At 40.2% G+C, this 25,493-nt stretch overlaps 1 protein-coding gene across 2 annotated transcripts in view; it reads left to right on the top strand.

Annotated features, from left to right (window-relative positions):
- The window catches only part of KALRN (kalirin RhoGEF kinase), a 500,698-nt gene that overhangs the window by 265,723 nt on the left and 209,482 nt on the right, over window positions 1–25,493 (top strand). For both annotated transcript variants that reach the window (XM_071561941.1, XM_071561942.1), the window contains exon 11: window positions 5,692–5,814. In XM_071561941.1, coding sequence (XP_071418042.1) covers window positions 5,692–5,814 — 123 coding nt within the window. The remainder of the gene's footprint in view (window positions 1–5,691; window positions 5,815–25,493) is intronic.

Raw genomic sequence — 25,493 nt, 5'->3', positions numbered from 1 at the left:
TGCTATCAAAGAGTTAAATGAACCCCTTTGAGTTATGCCAGGTTTGTGCTGTTTTGAGATTGAGATCTGACTCTTTAATGTAAAGTGTAAAGTGTCATAATTTATTTTCAATTTTCAGAGTAACAGTTTTAAGAGTCACTATGGCAACAACAGTGGGTCTTAGAGTAACAGAATGATTCCCTCAGCCAAGGCACTTCACTGGGTCATCTTGCTCAGGAAATGGAACTGTCCAACTTGGGCCTGGGTCAAAAGCAGAAGTCGGGCTGTTCTGTCACTGCTAACACAACACGCTGCATCTTAATCACCAGCCTACACATCTCATCAAATCCTGTAGGATGAGGTGTCAGTGACTGGTATGTTTGAGCAAGCCTCAGGGCTCAGGCTGCCCAGGAAAGTGCTGGAGGTCACCATCCCTGAGGTATTTAAAAGATGGGTAGATATCCTAGGGACATGGTTTAGTGCTGTGTTAGTGGCTGGAGTCAATGATCTCAAAGTTGCTTTCCAACCTTAATGATTCTGTAAGTCTTATCCAAGTCATTCTCATTTCATCTTCATTCATTTCTGCTAAAGAAAATACAGTTTAAAAGATGTGAAAATGCAAAGTTTTTCAACTAACTTCAACAACAGATATAGTTCCTTAAAGTAATGGATTTACCACTACTTTCAAATTTTGTACCAATTTAAAACAGCTGGAGATCATGAGGACTTGCTAGGAAAGAATTGATTCCCAAGAATGTTTTAATTTAAATCAGATAAAGTTATGAGATGCTTCTTAGTTTTCATGTTTACTGATTAGGAAAGATACCTACAGAAAGAGACTTCATTTTCAAAGAGCCACATTGAAAAGTCTGCCCTTTAAAAATAGTGTCCCATTGCTTCTTTTTTTTTTAATTTAAAAATCAAATTAGCTTTCTATAAGTTATTAAAAGACTTGACCTTAACTGCACTAATGCAATCATCTTGGCAGATTCCCATCATACAAATTAGCCCAGAGGAGGAGCAATTATCATCCCAGAATTTGCTTAATTATTGCTTGATTGCTTCTTCAATCTTTTCCCTTTAAAACCAGTCTTCCACTTCTTTCTTCCCATGTTTTCCTACCTTATCCCACACAATCACCATTCCCTGAAAATGGACTGTGAAGTAGTTTTTTCCCTGACCTCACCTGGGCAGTGTTTATTTTTCAGTTTAGGTGTGCTGTAGGTCTCAGACTTCCCGTGGGCAGGAGTTCGATCGATCCTCAGCAAAAAGGAGTGTGGAAGGGGCTCTGGGAGTGTTTCTCTTCAAAGCACCTGCCTCCCAGTGCTGTGGGAAGCCTCTCTGAATTGCCACTATTATTATTTTTGCAGTTACACAGATCATTCTAAAGGGACAATTAGGACTATTCTTCCTCCAGGTAACATTTTGAATCTCGTGGTTATCCAGCCATGTGATGACTGTAATGGCCAGCACAGTCAGCCTGCTGTAACTGCCCTGAGTTTTATTTAATTTTTGGTGACCTGGGTTCGCTGTTTATTTTGTTTGGTGTGTAATTGTGCCCCTGAGGAGATAAGGAGACAGGACATGCACATCCTGATAAAAAGAAAATAGTGCTTCTACCACTTTTGATATTAAACTAGCTGAAATTAAAAAAAAAAAAAAAGAGAGAGAGAAAGAGATATTAACATCTTTTTAGCACATGTGTGTATCCTGCAACATTATCCTAATATACATTGCTGACATCAGCTGGCTTTCTTGAGTTTTCGGTTTGTGTTCTGCTTCTGTTACAGGCTCCTACAAACATTCATGCTTTTGAGCCTGATGTGGTATGTGTTTTTGCTAACTGGAAATTAAACACAGTATTAGGAATGTACCTCCCATGCACACTTTCTGGAGTCCCACGCAAGTTACCATCAGAGTAAATGGAGCAGTTTGTTTATTTGCTCTCATGGACACCCCATGGCACTGGGCAGAGGAACTGCAGAAACAGCTACCCCAGTGAACTCACCAGTAGTGATGGGGTCAGTAAAGTGTGGGATGGGAGTTTGCCTCAGGTGAAGGTAAAATACCAGGACTATTATCCCCCAATCCAGGCAGGATCAGGCTGTCCTGTGCTAGGAGCTGCAAAGCAGGATGGAGCTCCTGGCCTCTGTCTCAGGTAGCTTCCAAACTAGTGTGAGTACACTAGTAAATGCAGGCTAGAAAGAGGGATGGAATCTACTCGAGTTACAAAATAAATTTCATGTTTCAAGAAACACTTCAGGTGACGGATCTATCTGTAGCACAGTATTTTAGTTCCAAAGAACTCATGACTTACAGCATTTTCCTAGCTAGAAAACAAATTGCTTCTCAATACGGACAATTGGGAAATCTGGAGATGTAATTTGGAAAACACTCTTAACTGGTTTTTTAATGGCATCTCCAATCTCCTGAAGATTTTAAAGAGTAATTAAATTACTTGAGCTAAATCACTGTAACTTCAGTGGCCAACTGTATCTCAGGATGTTAATTTTCGACAGTACCGTAAGTTATACAGTCTGTGCTCTCAGTTAAAATGTTAAATGTTTATCTTAAATTATTACACAGTTATGCTGTTCTAAAGACATTTCCTTTCTTCAGGGTAAGGGAGAATTTCTCCAAATACGCTGACATGTAGATGTTTACAAGTGCTGGTAATTTCAGTTTTAACGGTGACCTTTCAGAGCTGTTCCTGCATTTGCCACAGACTAACTGCTTAACATTTCTCACTGTTTGCACTGGGAAGTAAGTGCTTTGTGTTCAGATAGATTTATGTTCTTGCTGTTGTTTTCCTCACTCAGTTATTCCATACCTCAGTTATTTCATACCTCAGCTCCTCATTGCGTGCAAACTTTCTGTGCCTTGTATGATGGACACAAAGATGTGATATTTCCCCATGTTTGCAAATTATTGTGAGTTTATTAGGGCAAGTGCTTTATGTAAGTGAGGCTTCTTTTGTTAATGAGGGCTATCACACTATCAGAGCCTTATCCTGACATCCAGTTACTCATTAGTGGTCAGATATGTTAACATGGGTTTTGAAGACACAGAAAATGCTGTTAAGCAAGTTATTCTCTAAAAGTAGTTATTTGTAGTTATTTCTCAAGGGAATTGCAGCAGAAAAAGACCTAATAAAACAATTTAAACCAGAATTTTTAAATAGGAGGTAATGTCTATGAAATCTGAGACACGGCACTCTAAGCAGAGAAATTACATGGCAAAGGAGTAACCAAATAGGGTGTTGCAGCAAGTGCCTTGAGTGGATGATTTCTAGATTACTTTTTTAAATCTTGTCTGCTCATGAGGAGTTGATTTGTAAGTGGGTTTACAATTTTGATACCTCAAGGAGTATTTTATATCTAATTTTATAAACTAAAGGATATGGAAACCTATTCAATACCTGCATATATAACTTTGGAGGGAAGCTTTCATGTTAGAGGAATGTCAGGCTGGAGGAATAACTTCCGAAATGCAACATAAGACACTGCTGCAGAAGTTGCCGGCTCTTGGATGAGTCCTGAAACAAAGGTTTATTCCCCGTCTGTGAATGTTTTATCAGTTTGTTTTTTGGCTTTTTCTTTTGTTTTGTTGGGGTTTTTTGTTGAGAGTAAAGTATCCATAGTTTGGCCAATACTCTGGTCTAGCTTCATTGTCTTATTTTCAGCTTTGTTAAAAGTAGGTATCATATGCTTGATTTCTTACTCTGAATTGAAGCAAAACATCTGTTTATAAAATGGAAGAGTCAATCCCTGTCAACAGTCACCTAACAGTGACTAAATCAGGCCAGTAAACCATTGGTTGGGATAAAAAAATTTGTAATTATGTAATTACTACTTCAATGCTATAAACATAAAAAATTATTGGAACAGTTTCTGTAGTTACAGTGAGTTGGTATCAATTGTTAATAAATAAAAAGCACATACTGCATACTAATTTAATATGAAACATTGTTTAAATTAAAGCCATTTGCCATTTAAAAAATAATATTAGGTGAGATTTTTTCCAAACTCGAATTTGGATCTGGTATCAATTTTAATAGATAAGTTGAGAACTCCTGACAAGAGGAAAGATGTTAATGGAATTATTTGCAGACTGTTAATGATACAAATGCTAGAAGGCTTCTCTCCAATAATTGTTATTAGAGATTGTTATACAGAGATTTCTGGTCAAAATTATATTGCAGAAAAGCTCTTATCAGACCAGTTGGTACCTGACTGTCAAACAGTTTGAAGGAATGTATTTGGGAGACAAACTGGTCAGAGAAAGGGAATCAGGAAGCAATGACTGAACTGCCAACACGTCTGGTCCTGCTTCCTCATCCCCACAGTATGACTTGTGCCAAATAAAATGCTTTGATACCCCATTTTGTGAAATTATTTGTACTCTGTGGATGAAAAATATGTTGCAAGCACAAAATATTAATTAAAAAGTGCTTATCCCAGCAAAGAAATAGGGTTGGAACCAAAGTAAATGAGCATAAAGCTTTGTTTGTACTTAGAACTTCCTATAAAAATATGCTTGGGATTTACACTACAGAAAAAGCTCAGAGCCCAGGTGGCTTAGATTCTGTACAACTAAGCCATGAAATAGTTTTTCTTGCCTGAAATAACAATAATACAAAAAAATCACATCTTCCATTTTTCTAGTCTTGGGTTTCTGGGCTTCATCGATAATGTCTGTGGCATTATCACAATTCTGGGGATCCTTGCAGTGTCTTATCCCTGCGTGTGACAGAAATACCAGCTGTTGTTTCCTAGTCCAGCAGTAGCAGTGAGTACCCACAACTCACTGCAGGCACAGGGTTCCTTGCTGAATGAAGTCTTGGCTGCTACAGAAAGACCTGAGCTGGGCTAGTACTATTTATCCACTCAGATTCTGTGTATTGGGAAAGAGATGTAGAAAGTGTGGTGATCACATCCTGAACTTTCCTAAGCTTATATATGGTCAAATGATTTCTTTTTTCAGCTTTCAGTAGACCCCAAACAGATTTGATCTAAATTTTAGTGCCAGTGTTGTTGTGAGAAGAAACTCCGCATTGGTAGTGCACGTATAGATGATTTATTTTAAAATGAAAGTCTTCTTTAATTCCCAGAATATCAGATTTGTCACCCTACTTTTGCATAAGGATCAGTAATATTTGGAACCCCAAATCTGAAAGACTTGGAGGGTGCACACTGTCAATATTTTATTGTCTGCAGTAAAGGTTTCTTCTTGACCTTTTCATTCAATTTTCTCTGATAATGCTTTCTCCTCACATAAAAATAGATTTTAATTGATCCTTCTGCCTGCTTTTGTACTCACTCTCACATTGAGATGTGAAATCAGTTATTGCTGTTTTTCAATTTACTCAAGGAGCTCTTCGGAGGAGGGTACTTCCTGTAAAAGATCCCAGATTTCTGATTCCCATTCCCCAAAATTCATTTATGTGAAAGTAAATATTTAGCATCTGCCAGGCTCATATAATGAAGCTATGCTTGAAATAAATTGAATAGTGAAAAATTCAATAAACCCAACTGGCCAGTAGCATCTATAAACATTTATCTTGTATGTAGTGGGATGGACTTTGACGGGTCTGCTGGTGTTCAGCCATAGCAAGCACAGAGCGTTCCTCTGCAGCTGTTTATCCTCACCCTACAGGATTTCTCTGTGCCGCTGGGGCAGGAGAGGTAACTGGATGTGCTTCTTTCCTGGCAGGTGCTGGACTGGATTGAAAATCACGGGGAAGCCTTTCTGAGCAAACACACAGGAGTGGGGAAGTCTCTACACAGAGCGCGCGCGCTGCAGAAAAGACACGATGATTTTGAAGAGGTAGCACAGGTAAGAGTCTGAATTGGAGATTTCTGTTGTCTGGAGTGCTTTTTGTTCCTCCTTTTGTATATTGAGAAAAAGCTATTTCTCTTCTGGGTCACGCTGCTCACTTGAAGCATTTGGAGCTGGGCAGGATCCTGTTGTCTCCGAGGTTTGGAAGTCAGCACACACACTGCAGAGCATGGCTTACCATCACAAAATCACCACACTGGGTCAGTGAGAGGTCTCAAAGCCCATGAGAAATTGCAGGCAGTTTACAGGAAAGTAACACAAACTGTTGGGACGTAGAGAATAATGGTTATGAGTGAGAGTGATGAAAAAATCAATTGTAACTCCTGCAGTGGAGACTGAGCGCCCTGAGCATATGGTGGGAAACAGCAGTTGGTCAAGAAGCAGGGAAAGCATTAAAGTGTTTGCAGGAAGGGCAACTACCCTTCCACTCCTTCTGAGAGTGCAGTGGGTTATGTGGAGGGGATTTTTTACTTGTTTTGGAATGAGAGACAATTATTACATGTAGACATTGTTATTATCATTAATTTTCCTCATAGCACAGTGTAAGCAAGACTTGTCCAGAAATTTTGCTGTGGAGACAAAATCTTAACTTTCCTTGAAGCGTGGTCATAGTAGATGTTTAAACATAGATCCCATCTTTATTTATAGAATTTAAAAGAAAGAAGATCTTTGATAAATCTCCCATGGATTGAGTAGCTTTTTCTTTCTTTTTTTTTTTCATTTTTTTCCCTAATTTTTCTCTAAGTATCCATAACCAGAAATTATCCAGTCTCAGCTCTGGCTGTCACATCACGTTACAGCATTTTGGCTTAGATTTGAAGCATCCTCTCTGTGTAATTGATAGGTAAAGGTAGTTCTGCTCTGGGTATTTTGGATAAAATCCTGATTGATCTGTGTGAAGCAGAAAGTATCAAATGCTTTGTCTTCCTGATGCACACAAGGCAGGTTATTGCTCAAATGTTTCACTGTGGCTTAAGACAAAAATTTACTGAACTTTAGTTTTGGTTTTGTGCAGAATCTTTCTTATGTGCTGGCCTAGTTTAGTTTAAGATATTTCCAGTAACAGGGACATACCTCTTTCACTGTTTTATCAGGGGAAGTATTTCACTGCCTGATGGGAACTAATGACTAGATATTTATTTTTTCCCCTCTCCCTCATATTCAATTTATATTTTGCTCAATCTTTTGGTGTTTTATTATTCCCTTGTTTATATCCCTTTGGTCTTATTTACCTCTCTTAAGGAGATAAATGCCAGAAAAGGGATGAATTAACAGCCCTGAAATATCTGCAGAATGTTGGCATGTCTTCTCCTATGTGTCTCTTAACCAGGTTAGACATATTTAATTCTGCTAGCATGTTCTAACTCACCAATCCCTTAAATGTCTTTTCTTATCTATGTTGTTGGAAATTCAGATTGCCAACATTCTTCTTTAAATTAGATGTTCAGCTCTTGATGTAGTATCCAATTGCATGGCTTGTTAATGAACTTTGGAGTTACCTTTCAGCTGTGATGGGAAATCTTTACATAGCACTGACAAATCACACAGCCTGAGAGCAGCAGTTCTAGATTGGTGGGTTTCTAAGATTTCATGGGACCATCTGTGGATTTAAGCCTTCTGATAACAGACTTGAATTTCTAAAAATTAAAATCTGCAAATTTATTAGAATGAATCTGAGTCTGGAGGTTGCAAAGCATAACTCTACAAGGCCTCATTTAGTGTGAGGTTTCCTGGTGAAAGGTTTCACCCCAAAATCAACTTTAAATGCCTTTCCAGAATATGTGCTTGAGTCAGCTGTTACTGGATGCCATACTGGGCTAGCAAATGGAAATGAAGATCATGCAATATACAGGAGCTGAACCTGGGTGATTTCATGTCCTTCGTGGCATTATTTTCTTAATTTCACTCCTCTGATACATCAGCCTTATAACTCCACTTACATCTTGCATTTCTGGATCATAGTTAGCACTTCTCTTTTTTTACTTCTTCTCTGGAGATACAGGAAACAAATTAAGAACAGGTGGGAAAAGACAGAAAAATAAAATGGTTTTATAAGAGAGAAGAGAGCAAACCATGTAACTGTCTGCACATGGAATCAACAGCTCATTTAAGGCTTGCTCTGCTGGCTGATGTAGTTAGGAGACACATGCCCTTATCAGGGATGAGGAACCTTACAGATGTGCAGCTTGCGTGTATAGGTACCAGGGTAAGGCAGAATAGAATTATTTCACTAAAGGCTTTTTTAACCCTTCTGTTAGTCCTCCTATATTATTTCAGCATGTCTGTCTGTGAATAACTCTAGACATGTTTCGTTTCACTTCACGAGGCCAAGTTCAGAGCAAATGAATCTTGTTCACTGGCTCATCACATGTGTTCAAATGAGGGGGATGGAGAGGAAAGACAAAAGCACAGTTTGCATGGTTGTAGAACCTCTTGGGTTCCTCTGAATCTGATTCCTTTACATCTTATATGATAGCATCAATGAGCATCTCATTGCTCTGCCTGCACAGTTGAGAACAGTCATGATCAGTCCTGCACTCCAAGAATGAAGTCTATGGGGTCTCCTAATTAGAAATAATTGACACAAGTTGAACCTGGTTACTTCCCTATGCCTTTGACAGGAATAGTCTCCTCTGGTGCATTCACACCAGAATATCATCGCTAATTTATGAGGCCTGTCTGCAGTGTGACACTGGAATGTGGTGCTGGCAAATGGACATGGGGACACGCGGTGAGGGGAAGTGAAAGGAATCTCAGACTTTATCTGAGGTCAAGGACTTGAGAATATAATACTCTGCTTTGGAAAGAGTAATAGTGAGGGTAAAAGGAGAGTACATAAATTTATCACACCTGGAGTTTTCTTGCAGAAGCTTCTAGATGGGTCAATTTGGGAGAATAAATCTCCCTACTCTGATTATGACCAGTTTTTATTCTTCCTAACTTCCTTTTTGATGCTTAACTCTTTAGAGCTGGTTGGTAATTAATTCTAAGTTAAATTTAAATTTGTGCCATTTTTCTCAAGCTAGCAAACATCTTTGCCATGGCTTGGGTGGATAACTAGTGGGACTTGTTTCCAATAAAGCCACATAATAAAGCACATGTGCTAACATCCTAAACAAATTGTTGAGTTTGCCCATTCCCCTCATCAGGCTATTAATTACTAGCATTAATGGCAAAAAACAGTTCAATTTTTTTTCCTTAAATAAAATAAAATAAAATGTGTTATCCTGACACACCTGGTGAGATTGTCAGTATAAACAATAGTATTTGCTATTGGTGATTCTCTGATAAAAACATTTAACCTGCCATACAGTATAAATCTATTTTCCAAAATCTACTTTCTTTTGGCTCTGGTATATTTGGTCTTATCTTCTGCTGTTTCAGGAAGGCATTTGCAAAGGTCAGACTAGAAGCAATTTTCATATTTTCTTGATATTTTCAACAGAGGGCAAAACATTCCTGGTTTTACCTGTCCGCATGTGAAGCGGAATTGTGTATCCAGGATTGCTGTGCTGAGAAATGCTCTGATTGACTGACCTGCCAAGGCACTAGATTGAGAGGTGGAACGTGCTCCCTCTATGTCTGATTAGAAACTGCAGATTGATAAACCTGGATATAATGATTCAATCAGGCATAGCCCAAATAGTCCCATTCCAGCATACAGCCGTGCTCGGAAAATGTCAGTGATTTTACAGCTCTGTGTTGTGGGCAATAGGAAATATAATTTAGGGTCTCTTTCTCTCATCACTGCTGTTTAGACAAAGCTTTGGCAATTTTTCTGACTGTATTTATACTACATGGAATGCACAGATGGCAAATGTTTGAATTTGGATTAAAAAGCCTGAGCTCCTGGGAGGGAGGTTGTTATCTTGTATATACCTGCAACTGCTTCTCAGGCAGTGCTGATACTGCTCACAGGCTGCCACCCTGAAAATGCCAGCCTCAGCACAGCACAGTGCCTACCGTGCAGTGAAATTTAGTAGTCAGGGGTTATCAAGATACCACCAAGGGAATATCGCTCTGGATGTAACTACAGTGTTCCAATATGGCCTCTTTGCTTGCCTGGAATTATTTTGTGCAAATCAGATAACCACAGTCCAGGCAGTTATGGTTGTAAATCCAAACATAATTTCATTTTAGACTCTCTAACTTTTCCTTGTTCAGGGATCTTCCCCTGAAAACAGAATGCCTTCCAGTTGGGAAACTCTCCCAATAGTTCAGCACTATCAAATTGAGCTGCACATGTTGGAAGCCCTTTTCTTATTCTCTGTGTATGGAGAGGGGCCACAGATAAGTTTTCTTCTCTCTGGCATTCCCAGCACTCAGAGGTTAAGGTGCCCTTCTCAGCATCCTCCTCTGCTCACAAAGAGCAGCTGCCTTTGCGCTGGTGCAGAATAAGGAGAGATGCTGTGAAACTGCTCAGTTACCCCCTTCCTTGCAGGGTGCTGCCGCGGGACTGAGCGGTTTCATGCTTTTCATGGTCGGAAACGAGGATTTCTGTCGTCTTTCTGCCTTTACGATCTTTTCCATCAGACGTGCAGGCTTTTGGCAGGAGAACGCCCACTAGTACGGGTTTCAGCCTGCAGATGGCACTCGCAAAGCGCTGCAAAGCCTTTCGCTCCGATGGTAAACAGCGCCGGGACTTCCCGTCCCTACTAACCAAACATTGTCTCGGAGTGAAATAAAGCAGCTGGCTCGCTCGCTGCCCCGTGGTGTTCTCCTTCTCCTGCCAAACCCCACGTTGTTCAAGGTCAGTCAGGAAAACAACCCTCCTAATATTTTATTTTTTAAAGTGCAAGTCAATCCATGGTTTAAAACAAGGTGATGGTTTATGGGGTAAGCTGCTCTTGAATCTGTGAAGCTGCTCTTGGGCCATGTTGAGCTCACACCTGCTCTTGGTTCTGTATTAGTACCTCTGTGTGTGTTTGCATGCAACAGTGTGTGCATTTTTCATGGTAATCCAAAGGCACAGATGTCTACAAGGTAAAATATCACCGCTCCAGCACGCAACAAAGCACATGTTCTGTTCCTTGGGCCTTGGTTCAAAATGTGTAGGACTGACCCTTCTTATCAAACACAGTAAGAAGGCTGACTGGGAGCTGATTGTGCCCATCAAAGTTCATGGGGTGTGTTCAGTGGGGCAGCTCTTGGTGCAGGCCTTGTGGCTAAAAGTTTTGACTGAGGTACATGTCTGGGTCCTTTATTTCTGACTTTGAAAGTTGGACAGGGTCCATTTTGCCAAGTGCAGTGGACTGTTCTTGGGTTACTTCAAAGAAGGAGAGCCAGACAACATGTGAGCAAAAATGCCAGACTTTGCAGTATGTTGTTTGGGAAGCCATTCAGTTTTCCTTTACCTGTGTATCCATGCTTGTCTTCCTCTGAGACAGCTTTTGGAAGATGATGATTAAACACCTGAACACTGACTGGCTTTGTACCATCAAAGTGTACCTTATGTGTACATGCACAGTTCCTTTAAGATGTAGCTCTTCCTTTTATTTGTAGGGGGTTAAACGTATTTCCTGGAAGGGAAGTCTTTCAACAGAGATCTGAAAGCCAAAGACCTGTATGAGCTATGAGAAATCAAGGATAAGGTGATATTCTTCACCTAAGAAGTAATTTCTTCTCCAGTGTTCCTGTCTGGAATATTCACTTCCTTCATTGTGCTGTTCCTAAAATACTGCCAGTTGAGTTTTCAAAAACCTCTAGCAGATAAAAAAACCAGTTTTAAATGTAAGTATATTGAAAAAATATGATGTATTGTTTGTCCTGTGAAATATCCAGTGGATTCAGTAGGAAATCCTGCAGGTAAAAATGGTATTCTGTGATCTCAGTCCCACATAGTTTTATTTGAACTGCTTTAAAACTAAGTGTGGTAATGGAATAGTCAGGCCAAAGCTGAATTGCAAACAGCTACTTGTTTGGCCTTCAGGATAAAACCCTAGTGCTTTCCCATCCAAATTCCAACTCTGTTGGATGTCGTTGTTCTAAAGTTTGGCATGAAGTTCAGTACTGATGTAAAACAGCTAGGAATAAATTAGGAGCCCATGTTGATAATAAGCACTTAGGAAGCATTATCCCAGGATGGTTTTTTAAATTATTATTTTTTAATTTTGTTTTTCTTTTTAAAATTTTGTGACCTACCTTGTCGTTGAAAAGAATGGCTTGCTGGGCATATTGGATTTTTGCCTTTGGGTTGAGTGATTGAAGTCCTATGTAGGATGAAATACTAGGCCAAAACAGGGAGAAAGCAGACAATTAAACCTGGTAAGAAATATGCTGAAAGTTGGCAATAGTAGCTGTGCTTTCTGTAACACCAAATCTTTTTTAAAATAACAAAGGCATGAGACAGGCAATAAAAATGAGACTCTTGTTTTTCATCATCTTTTGCATGGCCATTAGCAAGTTCTGAACTATAATCTGCATTTTCCTGTTCACTTCTGTAAATGTATTCACTTCTACACAAAGAGGAAAAATTGCCCACTGGCAGCAGATTACACAGCCTTTGTATCATGGTACAGGAGCTCCAGAACTCTTGGTTTCTTCTCCTGGCTGACAGCAGGCTGCAGCTGGCAGTCACAGGCAGCAGAGATCAGAGAAACTGCCGATACTTGGGCTGTCTGTGAAGGTTATCCTGGGACTTCTGGATCCCAAACCTTCTAACTGCACACTGAAGAGCCAGAGAGGTTATCACGGAAGCAGCAGTGTAACTTTGTGCAGGACGTCCAGAAGCCTCTGAGGGATCGGGACATATCTGCATTCCAAGTGCAGGGATACTGAAATGGTCCTGCACAGCCTGAGCCAAGAACCAGAAAGGCTGGGAAGGGCTGAGCAGAGTGCCTGTGTTGGATGTGGTGCTGTGGGTCCCAACGGCCAGACCTGAGTCAGAAGCAGGTCATGCAAGACATGTTTTCCCTGAGGAGGTGTGATAGTCTTCAGAGCATGCTATGGATATCAGGACCGGGCTCCCTTGCATGATCTAGACATGCCCATGGAAGAGTCTGTTAGCAAGGGCTGCTGAAACTTGGCTGATCTTCTGCAAGCGAGGAACTGAATTGGTGGCCATTGGTAGTCCATGATCTAGTGATAGTGGGGGATCTGTTTTTAGAGAGGCTTTATAACAGTACAGAAATCTTCCTGGCAGTCATGTGAACAGCTGTAGTTATTATGTCCTATCTCTAGCTTGCATTTCAGTGTAGTTCTTCTCCAGCTCAAGGTGATTTTCTTTCTATTGCTTTTCTTCTAAAATCACTTGACAGCTGGATCTTTTCATTAAACCTCCTGCAGCATGATTCACAATCTAAATGCTCCCTATAAAAATCTCAAGGCTTGGCAACATAGGACATTTTTTACAATTGCCAGGAGCAAGCTTCTTATCACTGGTTTATTTGGGTAGGTTTATTTTTGTGTCTTTAAAATATGTTCCTTTAATTTTCCTATAAATGCATAATTCTGTTCCCATGGCAGACAGGGAGACAATGGAACTATTTAAGAAATATGTATTTTTAATTCTAGAGATTCTGGAAAATAGAATTTCTATTGTGTGGGGAATTCGGAGATTTTGAATTAATTTCTCTTTGAATCAGAAAAGGCAGTCAAAGTTTCTTAGGAAAGATTGTGGAATTTGTTTCTTCAAGCCTCAAAACTTCTGAAAGAGAACATTGAGAAATTATAGCGTAGTAAAAATATATTCAATATGGTACCAGTGTCTCAACTGAATAAACCTACAGCTGAAACAAAAGGTATTTAAAATTGGCAATTTCTGTGAAATGTACCTGCTTACATGAACCCTTCTGTTTTAGCTGACCTGTCTATGTTGATGAAAACCATCATTGTCTAAAGGCATTTGGACCATTCTGGTCATTTTTCTTTGTGCTCTTCTTATTGGCAGCTCAGTGAGTTATCAAACTGTACCTATTGATTCTGGAAGATTAATTGCAGCAATGTCCAAATGTCATTTGTAACGATGGTGGACTGGTACTCTTCCATTTCTTGTAGCTATTGATAGCAGGGCTTAGGGGAGAAAAGTGACACTGTGAAACATAACAGCAGTTTTGCTTTCTGTGACACTGCAGAGGAAGGAGCTGGCCATGGCTGTGCCAGTGGTGGCTTTAGGAGAATGGCACAACATGAGCCACAACAACTGGATAGGATGTTGCTGCAAATAAAAAATATTCTGCTTTGCAGGCATTGGTAAAGGAAATTTCCTGTAGATTAAGGCAATGTCAGAGATTTATATTCAGTAACATAGCAAAATAATTTTCAAGGTCAGGTTTTAAGTATTTATTAACATTGTGCAAACGTTCTGGAAATAGGCTAACTGGGTCCAATTCATCACCCTGCTGCACAATCCTTAGAACAAAATCACACTTCCAATTTCAGATAAATTGCTTATAATTAACTTGTTCTAAAGACTAGAGAATCCAGTTCCATGGCTCTGCACTGCAGAGAAGCTGCTTGGCTGTGTGGTTGTCCCTCTCTTCTTTTCCTGTCATAGATTTCTATTGTCCAGGTGTAGGATGTCCTTCTAGTCCCACAGCAGGTGTTTGAATTGTCTAAGAACTACGCTTGCATTATGAGACTACTGCAAAGGTTTTATACTGATTATCTATAAATAGAAAGTATTCAACCAGCATTTTATTGGATATAAACCCTTTCCCTGTGATAGGGTTCCAATCTCAGTTTCCCCCATATAAAAATAGGGTAACATCAGTGGATTTATAGGGGTCTTTTGGAATTACATGTGTACCAATAGGGACAAATGTCTACATAAATAATTCACTTGTTGATTCAGTGCTTGTAATCCAGCCATTAATATTGCCCTCCAAACTGTGGTCTGTGAGGTCTGGTTTTGCACAACCAAGCCCCAAGGAAGCATGTTTTGTGTCCCTGTGGAAATGGGATCTGGTTTGAGGAGTTGAGGCACCTTTGTTTAGAGTCTGGTTCAGAGCACTACCACATGCAGAAGTGTGGGTCCCTGTCTGCCTTTGCTGAGCTAGGGAGAGGAATTCTAAGATTGCCATGAGAAGAGCAGGCAGAATCGGCCTTCTCATGTCGTCACATTTAAAATGAAGCGAGCTCTGGGAGAAAGAAATTGCGGAATTTGCAAGACGCCAGGAGCGAGTCAGGAGGTGTTTCTGAGCTGTCAGTGAGTGTGTGCACACGTGTTACTCCAGCATGACTGCATGTATTAGTATGCAGCTAATACAATAGAAATCGCTGTGCGCTCCAAAACAATGACACTCTCTGCTATTAACATGCAAGCCTTATTTTTATTCATGTTCTCTCCAATGCATTGTTTTTTCAATGCTGTTTTTTATTGTGCAGTGCAGGTGATCCTCACGACATTGGTGAGATCCACAGCTATGAAGCAAATGCAAAGCTGAGCCTGCTTTTGCCTCCCCCAGAGTAATGCAAAGGCTCAGGTCTGAAGTGCACAGCATAAAAGGGCGTTTGTGACTCATTATTATCGGGAATGGAAAGTGCAGCCCTCACGTTAAATGTGTCAACCTGAGAGCTGAAGCAAGTGCATTGAGAGTTGGTTGGAATGAAGGGTGTTTCTGAGAGGAGAGAAGGCTGAGAGCTCTGGGTTTTGGCAGCTGGCTCCTAGTTGTTTTGTCTGTGGTCAGGGTTTATATTCACAACCAGAACTTGGATTTGTCAATGCCCCCATGTCAAAATTGGCTGCAGGATGGACTGGAAACCTGCAGTGGTGGAGGAACAATTTCAGTGTTACTTTCTGTTGTCTTCTGGGTTTTGTTTTAGGCTCAAAACGGGCCTGGCTGAAACCTTTCAAAAAGCAGAGGTATGTGTTGGTTCCTACCACAGAAGTGGTTCAAACAAACACTGCCCAGCCAGGAATGCATTCACACCATTTCCTCCTTTGAAAAAAACCCCTAACCATTTCTGACTTGGGGTGGAAAGCTGCTCCTCCCAGTTCCAGGCCCTTTCTCTGCTCCCAGCTGCAGCCCTTTCTCAAAGGATTCAGTTTTATCTGTGCCAAAGCACAGCTCCTCAGTGCACACCGAGTGGTGGGCGCTGTTCGGCCGCACTTCTCTGTCGTGCACTGCAAACCAAACGGAGAGCAGCATCCTCCCAGCAGGGCCAGGGCTGTGCAGCCAGGCTGAAACACCAGCCTCTCACCCGGGTGTGATGGGGAATTGGGTCACTGGGTCACTTAACCATTGTAAATTCAGGGGCTTTATACTTGCATGTAAATGTGGGGCAGGAGGAAAAAACAAAGAGATATTTCAGAGCACAGAGCACAATTTGATTTGTGTGCTAACATAAGGACATGAAAAAAGGAGATTACTTTGGGATGAGAATGCTGAGAGGGGTGTGACTTGCTGCTTGGACCTGCTGGATATGCCTCCAGGATTGGGGCAGGTGCCCAGATCCTACTGTTTGGTGTTTGGCACAATACTGGGACTCTGGGACAGCAGGCAGAGGGAGATTAAAAGACAACTCAAATAGAATTTCTCTGATCTCTGCTTTTGTCTCATATCATGGCCAGTCTTATCCTGTGGGGGCTGATTTGGGATTTTTTAAGGAAGAGGGTTTGGATAGGGAGAAAGAAGGATTCAGCAACACTAAATAAAGAATACTCTAGAAAGCTGTCAGGATATTTTATAGTAAAAAATTTGGCAGATGTTGACTATAGAGGCAGTATCTCATATGCCTGCAATATTCTTGGAGATCTACTACTTGCCAAAAATCAATACATTTTATAGCATGAAGATTTCTGGTGGGAACGCCTCTGTACCAGATCTCTCACTGTAAGTCATTATTAAGATATATTTATCTCAGATCATGTGTGGCCTCCTAATAAGAGCCAGAAATAAAAACATGATATCTTTCTAAATCTTTGTTGTGCTTATGGATAAGCTGAATTGAATTTCATTCACATAGTAGAAGACATTTTTAAAATGCACACCACATGAATACTTTCTGTTCAAGATGAAAAATGTTAGTTCCTGTCTGGAACTTTTCTGAGGTAAAAGAATAAGTCTGGTGTAAAATAAATAAAATAGTCTGTTACTTCCAGGGTAGTGAAACCTCTTTATATTTTTCCCTCATTATAAATATACAGTGCAGAACTCTAGCTGTTATGGGAGATTTTAATCCTTTTAAATTTTAAGGAAGACAAAGCCCTTAGTCCATTTTGCTTTGATGGCACCTCTGAAGAACTAATTTGATGGCTAAGCCATACAGACAGTTCACATGTCAGGGAAATAACAGCGATGAAAAATTGGTCTATAAATCTAATAAGATTCAGAGAATGGTTTCTACTCATTTGAAACAAATTCCAAGTGTAAACCACGATGGAGAGATGAATTAATGTTGACAGTGAAGAGATTCTGAATCCAGAGGGACCATCTTGCTGACCTGCTCCTAACAATGTTGAGCCAGAACAAGGAGATGAAGTAAAAAGTTGCTTCAACTTTAATTGAAACTGGGGAGACTTTTTTATTCTTGTAGACAGCAGAAGGGCATTCTCCATCAGATTATCTGAGGTCCAGAGAGTAGGGGCTGGGAGTAGAGGTTCTCTGAGTGGTGGGCAAGTGCTGTGTTACCATTCCTGCTCATAGTGTGTTGAGAAACCTCCTTATGCCAAATGGAAACATCCAAACTATGAACAAAACCAAAGTGTTGGTGTTTTATTCTCATTGTGTGTCTGTCTCCAGCAGGCAGTGTACTGAAGTGTGAGGTTTATTCTGGATGGAAAGTGAATTTTTTTATGAGTAATCAATTTATAAGTGATTCTTTACTATGAATTAAACTTACCTGGGCAAAGAAAAGGGATCCAGAAGAACACCAGGTGGCTCCTTGCTTCCCTCTGAGAGTAGAGGGAATATAGACAGTGCAAGCACATGGCACCAGCTCAGCTGCACCACAGGATGTAATGCCCTCACTGAGAGCATCTCCTCTACCCCTCCCTCCTGGGGTGGTGCATGGGAGTGGGTGCAGTGCAGCGTGTCAGGAAGGTAATCTGTATTCCAAAGGAGCAGCAGCAAAAATTTAATTAAATCTCTGCATCCTTCCTCAGGTAGCAGCAGTACAGTGACCCTTTTAAAGGTCTGTGGCATATCTTCCTCTGTATTTTTTCTGTCAACAGTCAGTTTGCTTGTCAGAGGTGGCTTTTCACTTATGGAAAAATGAGTTCACTGCAAATCTTGAGGTCCTGTAATGCATTTCTGGTACACTTACCTTTTTTTGCAGCAGCCTGTGTTGCATTTTTGTCATATATTACCAGACAGAAAAAAAGAATGATTGTTATGTGATGTATATGCAGCACTGTGCAATGCTCCAGACTGCCTAATCTTTATATTCAGCTGTATAGCAATTCTTAAGCTGAAAGCTCTGGAGAATTTTGGTCAAAGTTGTGCTGAGTTTTCTTGTATTAAACATTATGTCATTCTATAAACAGTCCCATGTCACTCAAAATGTGCTTCAGGAAAGATGTTAGAATCTGTCTCCATATTAATGGAAATAAAAGCATAGCTGGGTTGGAGTAGTGGCTTTGGGGGAAATAGGAAGAGAAAATTATTTGCTTTATTTAAAGTAGGTTTCATTAAAAAACTAGACACTAGAAACAAAGCCAGGCAGTTTAGAGAATTCACATTTCCATAGGTTTATTTCTGCCTCTGTTTTCAAGAACAGTACTGCCAGTTGTACTTGGTACTGGCTTTTTCCATTGCTGCTGACAGTAAAAAGCCTTTTAATGCTGTTGTTGCTGTGTCTTTGAAATCTCCAAACCGTGAGCATGATATTAAACCCAGAATGCCTGAAGTTATTTCCATTCAGGAGACTGGCAGGACTTGATAAAGCTGTCATGTTTGCACTTGTGTCTGTAGGGCTCAGAAAAAATGGGAACTGAGCCTTTGGGACAGAAAACAATACCATGCCCTCCTGGTCGCTGCTCACCTCTGAGCTGCTGCATGTTTATTTCTCCACCTGCCTTCCCTTTTCCCCCTACCATAAAGAAGTTGTGGAGCTTTGCTGTGAACTACCTGAGAATTTTCTGATTATCTAAATCATTTAAGAAGCTTTCAGAATGAGCTGCATTTTGCTTCTGACAGTTTTTCTTCTTGTGCTCCCTTGTCATTTCTCCAAAAGAAAATGTTTTCCTTGTTTTTGCTGAGTATCAAAGGCTCAGCTATTGGGTGGTCATTTGAGCAGCTCTCAATCACTTATCACATCATTGGGCAGTGAGAATACTGTTTTACTGGTTCACTCACTGTGCTGCATAACACTGACCAATATCAGTTTTGTTTGATATCAGTACTACTATTGCATTGTCTTCATTGTTCTGCTGTTTGCTGTTGCTCACTTTCACATTTCTCATCCTGTACAAGGATGTTCTCAAAGTGAAGGGACTAAATTCTTTTCATGTATATTATCAAGGATCAAATACTAGGATAAAACCTGTCCAGTAATTATCATTTTCAGGTATTTTCCCTAATTCTTATAAATCCTTGTACACACCATAAAATACTGAAACAGCAGGAGGACTATTTCACCATCTCATTTTAATACGGTGTTTGGATATGCTTCTCCCAGAAGAGTAGGGTGGTAGAAAATAAAAATTAAAATATTTTTATAAGCACAAAATGAGCCTATGTGTAATTTGCCTTCCTAGCTGGCTACCTCTTTTGGTTTTTGGAAAGACATTGAAGATGGCCTTTATAGGACTGGAACTCTATTCCTGTGCCAAAGAAGTCGTCTTCCAGTTCCTGTGTGGAGCTTCACATATCAAAACTTCTGAAATCACAACTCACAAAGTGTAAAAGTGCGTGGTGCAAAAGTGCTGGTGGTGTGAACTGCAGCTTCTGCAAGGATGTGCATCAGACTGTTGTGTAATCCTGCAATGATATGCCCTCCTTATAACACAGAGTATGCAGTTTGCTTCCATGGAAAGGGTAGAGCTATTTACTTATCTCATATTAAGCAAGTGCTTAGTAGTCTATTTAATAGAGGCAGTTGCACATATATGCTAATTAAAATAAATTGGGAAGGAAAGGGCAAGTTTGCAAGACTCCAGGTAAAACCTTTGGTGGGTGTAGTCTTTCTGCCTACAGAAAGAATGAAATGCTTTGTGTTTCCCCTTGCAATAAAAATAAATTAATGTTTTAACATTAAAGACAGAAAAAAAAAAGAGCTAAGCAGAGCTTTGAAAAGTATTTGGTCTTTGCCAAACACACTGTTGAGTATTCTAATTTAGAAGAATAAAGCAGCTCTGGTGGCATTCAAAGTCCTTGCATTCTTGGTATTCTTAGTAATGACAGAAAAATGTAGTGATAGTCCAGCTTACCCCACGGAGCTGAAAAGGCAGCTTGTTCTTGGTGTGTATGTAGCATGTACACACATGTGCACCTGTGTGTCTGCATACTGACTGATATTGGATGGAATGTGCGATTTTAAATGTAATTTAAAACTTTGTTCCACTATGTATTTCACTGGGATTTCATTGAATTATGATCGTGATCATACTGGAGTTAATTAGCAAGATTGTGGTAATGGGAGTCTTCTCTACTTGATGTATGACTGCACTCCTGAATGAGATGAACAGTTGAGGGGAAAAAATATACCATAGCCAACACTTTTTCTAATCTAAAGTAAGCACTAAATATGAAATACCACTAAGAGCAGCTTTTAGCAGCTTTTTTTTTTAGCTTTTAGCTAATGTATTTCAAGCTATTCATTCTAATCTTGCTTATTTATTAGTTTGAAGGTCTAAGGAAGCTTTGAATCAATTTATCTGGGGCTTCAGCATTTGGTGTAATGTGTAACTGTCACTATTTTAAATTCCAATAATAAATTCATCTAGGTTTTTATGTGAACCCTGAGGGAAAATCATAAATAAAAGTAACAATACATGTAAAAATATCTGCTTCTTGTCAATGGTCAGTGACCATTCAGTGTTGTATCCACCTGATTGTTCCCGGGAATATTTTATGTCTAATTAATACTGAAAAATCCCCTATGGTTTTATATATGTGTGTGTATATATATATATATATATATATATATGTATGTATATATATATGTGTGTGTGTTATATTTATATATTTCAAATATGTTATATCTATTATGAAATAGTGGAAATAGTGGAATTACTGGAGGTGTAAAGTAGTCATTAGTATCAACATAGTACGTATGGCCTCTTAGCCACGTGAAATGAAATAGAAATCCACATTTCCCAAATCTCTGGATATTTCTGAATAGAGCTAAGCTTCACATTGAGAAATCATAGAATGGATTGGGCTGGAAGGGACCTTTAAAGGCCATCTAGTCCAAACCCCCTGCAATGAGCAGAGGTATCTTCAGCCAGATCAGGTTGCTCAGAGCCGCATCCTACCTGACCTTGATTGTTTCTAGGGATGGGGCATCCACCACCCCTCTGGCCAACCTGCTCCAGTGTTTCAGTACCTTCATCATTAAAACACTTACTCTTATCCCTAGTCTGAATCTGCTCTCTTTTAGTTTAAAATCACTAGTTGTTGTCCTATTGCAAAAATGTTTCCATTTTTCATGTAAGCCCCTTTAAGTATCAAGGGGCTGCAATAAGATCTCCTTGAAAACTGTCAGTGAGGAAAGTAACAATGAGTTGGTAAATACAGATGCTCAGACAGAAAATGTGTGAAGAAAAACAATTTAGAGCGTTGTGAATGATCCATGGTCCCACAGTGGGAGATGAGATGTGTAAGGACCTTTCAATCCCGTATACCAGCTGCAAAGATATCTTTTCCAGGGGCTGAGAGGGAGGTTGGCTATGCAGTGCTGAACTGCAGGTGACATTCCGGGTGCTCTGGTTCATCTACTGCATTCACAAATAGATGCAGTGCTGATAATAGCAGTAATTTCATTGATATTGTCAAATGGTTGATACTTGGACACACATTCACATGTTTTTGCACTCACTGAGACCCTTATTTGTTAAAAGTAGTTAAACAGATCTGACTAATTCATTTAAAGGGAGGCTTGTTCTTGCATGTTGATCAGAAGATGAATATTAACAGCATGTAGGATTTGGAGAGCTCAAACTTCACAAAGGAGAACTGGGGTGAAATTATGACTAGGATTAACTTAAGATGAATTTCCATATTTAAGGTAAGACCAGTCTGAAGAAGAAGGAGGCGATGGAAATCTCATTAGCCTGGATATTTTTTGAAAGGTCTGAAGCAGTTTCCGCTCTGGTGTATAGCAGGGAACAGTCCTGTACTGATAGAGTGAGTGGCTGCATGACCTCAGAGAGATGTTCTGCCTTTGAATTCTCTAATTCCTGCTAAGTCTGTTTTGAATTAGAGCAATAGAGCACAAGTAAGAATACAGGTCTTGATTTGATTATGTGAAATTCAAACTAAATGAAATCACATCTTATATTAGATCATCATATGCACTTAGCCTTTGCCCTTCTTAGGGGAGGAGGAATTTTGACAAAGATGGATGCTTCCTTAAATCCTAGATTTATTTATCAAAGAAATGTTTCATTGTGGTCACTTATTTTAGCTTTAGAATATCAAGTTACTAAAGATATAATTCTCCACAAAACCCTGACTGTGTGATCACTTACCCTCAACAAAAAGCTGGAGCTAATTTTAACAAAGTAGCTTGAGCAAAGAATCTGATAGCAGTAACTGAGCTTCGTAATTAAGGATAACAGGAGTTTATAAGGCTTGAGAAGACATGCAGAATCAACTCCATAATTATCATTTTGCCAGCATAGTTTCTTTGGGAAGCAGTTCTGCTCTCTGTCTATGCACAGAACAGGGGGAAAAGGCCTCCAGAGTTCTATTTTTAGCCCTTTACCACTTCTGTCTCCTCCTGCGATCTTGGGTAGATGGCTAGGAGGCTGACCCAGTTCTTCCTGAACTGAGTAAGATCCTTTTTACTGTTTTCACTAAGAGCTGGATCAGGCTTTGAACTTTGTCTCGACATCCCATCTTCCCAGCACGAGTCTAATACAGAGATTTCATCTTTGGTGTTGAAGAGTCGAGTCACGACTCTAAGGAACATAAAGAAGTTATCACATCAGAGGAAGCCTAATAAGTCCCCTCAGCTTCAGCCCGCGGGCATAATAGGGGATTCACATCACTAGTCTTTAGTAAAAAGATCAGATCTAAGCTAGTCATCTTTCTCTCTAGTTGGTACTTAGTGGCCTCTAGAGGCACCATTTCTTCCTGCCTTTTACGTGGTGAAACACGGGTGACAAAGCTCTCTGAATCAATACCAGAAACCTTTGCCTGAAACTGCCTTTCACAGCCCCAGAACTTGATCAATACAGAATAAGGCAGACAGACTAGTGTTGTCTCATTCCCCTTCCACATACCGAAACACCCACTTGGGAAGTGAAGTCTGGGGTATGTAGTTTGTGTTTAATGTGGTAATGTATCTGATCAACTGCCCTGTTCCTTCACCTCATGTTTCTCCTGCTGTTTGCAGCTAACATTTCTGTCTGGCTGATAGACTGATGGTTCACCACACACTGGAGAACGTGGAGACTGTTACCATGAAAACCTCTCAAATGTAATAAACAGCTGTAAAATAGTGTGCAAGGGGAGACTGTTTGGGACCAAAATTGCCCAGATTAAAGGCATGAACTCTGCCCTGGACTATCATTACACACAGCTATTTTCAGTGTAATCAGCCTAGAAACATGCAGAAATAAACTGCTTGCAAGTGTAGTTCCTAGGAGTGTATAAAAAGTACATGGAAAAATTTTCTGTAAAAGCAGCTGGGTCAAAACCAAAATGCTGCACTAAATTGATTGTTGCCTTAAAAATGTGGGGAAGGGTCAGTGAAAACACAAATATATATATGATTGGTGCTTTCATTTTTTTAATTGAAAAAGGATGTTAAGACACTCGAAGGCATCTAGAGAAGGGCAACAAAGCTGGTAAAAGGGCTGTAAGGAATGTCCTGTGAACAGTGCCTGAGGACTCTGGGCTTGTCTAGTTTGGAGAAGGCTGAACAGTGACCTCATTGCTTTCTGGAGCTTCCTGAGCAGGGGGAAGTAGACAGGGAGTTGCTGATCCCTTCTCCCAGGGATCCAGTGATAGGACGAATGGGAGTGCTTCGAAGCTGTGCCAGGGCAGGTTCTAAGTGGACATTAGGAAGCATTTCTCTACCAAGAGGGGGGTCCAACCCTGAAACAGACTTCCTAGGGGGCTGTCGATGCCTCAAGCCTGTCAGTGTTTAACAGGCATTTGGACAATGTCCTTAACAACAGGCTTTGAGTCTTGGTCAGCCCTGAAGGAGTCAGGCAGCTGGACCAGATGATCATTGCAGGTCCCCTTCCAGCTGAACTGTTGCATTCCATTCCAATTCGTTTCTAAGTGACTAAGATATTAGACATACATATCATAAATAAAAAAGGCAAAATAATTGTGTTCCTATGCTTAAACCCTATATCAGTCCAAGAATTAACTTATGCCTTACTCAGTATCTTCTCTTGGATTCTGACCCTGCGTGGTGCAGGGTTATGTCACACGAAAAAAGTACAAAGTGCTTCAAATAAAATAAGGGTCTGTACTCTGAAGAGCTTATTAACAAGAGAGCAAGCTCAGGATGAAACTGTAGGGGTCAGGGAAGCAGTGCAGCATTACAGTACCAACCAGGATATGAGGCTCTCAGGTTCAACAGAGCAGTAGTTCAGTACTTGTAGAGAAATATGTGTACATGAAAATATTTGATATGTGTAACAACTTATGGTATAATTTATGTGCACTTTAAGCAAATGCACAGAACAGAAGTAAAGCAGGCCCTAACCAAATGACCTCCAGCTTATTTGGCCTGTGCTGTGTGTATGTCTCGACATGACAATAGATGACAGTCCTTTCATGAGTACAACAAACTCGAGTGTGGTTAACTCCCAAATGTGGTTGTTTATATGAAATGTATTAAGCCTCTTAAATTTGCAATAGTGAGCTGGAAGTCTGTCAGCACCAGGCCTGCTTTCTAGAATGGCAGAGATAAAACCATTAGTGTTTCCCCTATCATAAACTGCATCTGTTTTTAAAATCCAGGCACTTACCTGTGAACTCAGAGGGCAAAGATAGAAAAAGAAGTGAACAAACTTTTCCATACTTAAAATGCACTGTGTTCAAGCTTTTTGTGCATGACACATTTATGCCAATGTGTCCAAAATTAGGTATAAATGCTTCAGGGAAGCTTCCCTGTATGCTGACAGTGCCTGTCATAGCCCAGCTATGTCTCTGTGTGTGGCTTCTTCCACAGCCAACCAGCTTCCTTGCAGAAAATCCTCTTTGCAATGCAAAGGGGCTTCTGTGGGACCACTGCATCTGTTATTGTCTGTGCAGTGTGGCCAGAGCCTCTGTTAAGGCCAGTCTGCACTCTTCTTTCCCCAAATTCTAGGGTTCAGCCTGCATACACCCCCTTCACCAGTGTATTTATGTCTCGTCATTGTATCAGTGAACTCACCTCATCCACATGTTGATTTGATACAGCATGTGTTGGAGTCAGTAAACTTGTAATGGTTTTCAGCAGAGGGGAACACAAGTGTGTTAGGGACAAGTGCAGCAAAGCTGTATTCATTCTGTATTTCAGCAAAGGTGTTCTGTATCCCAAATCTGTGCCATGAGCAGAGAGTGAAGGCATTTAAAAGTGTACTAAAAAAATAACATATATAAAATCAGGAACAGTTTTCTTCTCAGGCAGCT

This window comes from Pithys albifrons, chromosome 8 (assembly GCF_047495875.1).
Source record: "Pithys albifrons albifrons isolate INPA30051 chromosome 8, PitAlb_v1, whole genome shotgun sequence".
NCBI classification, from domain to species: Eukaryota; Metazoa; Chordata; class Aves; order Passeriformes; family Thamnophilidae; genus Pithys; species Pithys albifrons.
The sequence above is the reverse complement of the archived record's forward strand: the minus strand, read 5'-3'. Positions and strand labels throughout refer to the sequence as shown.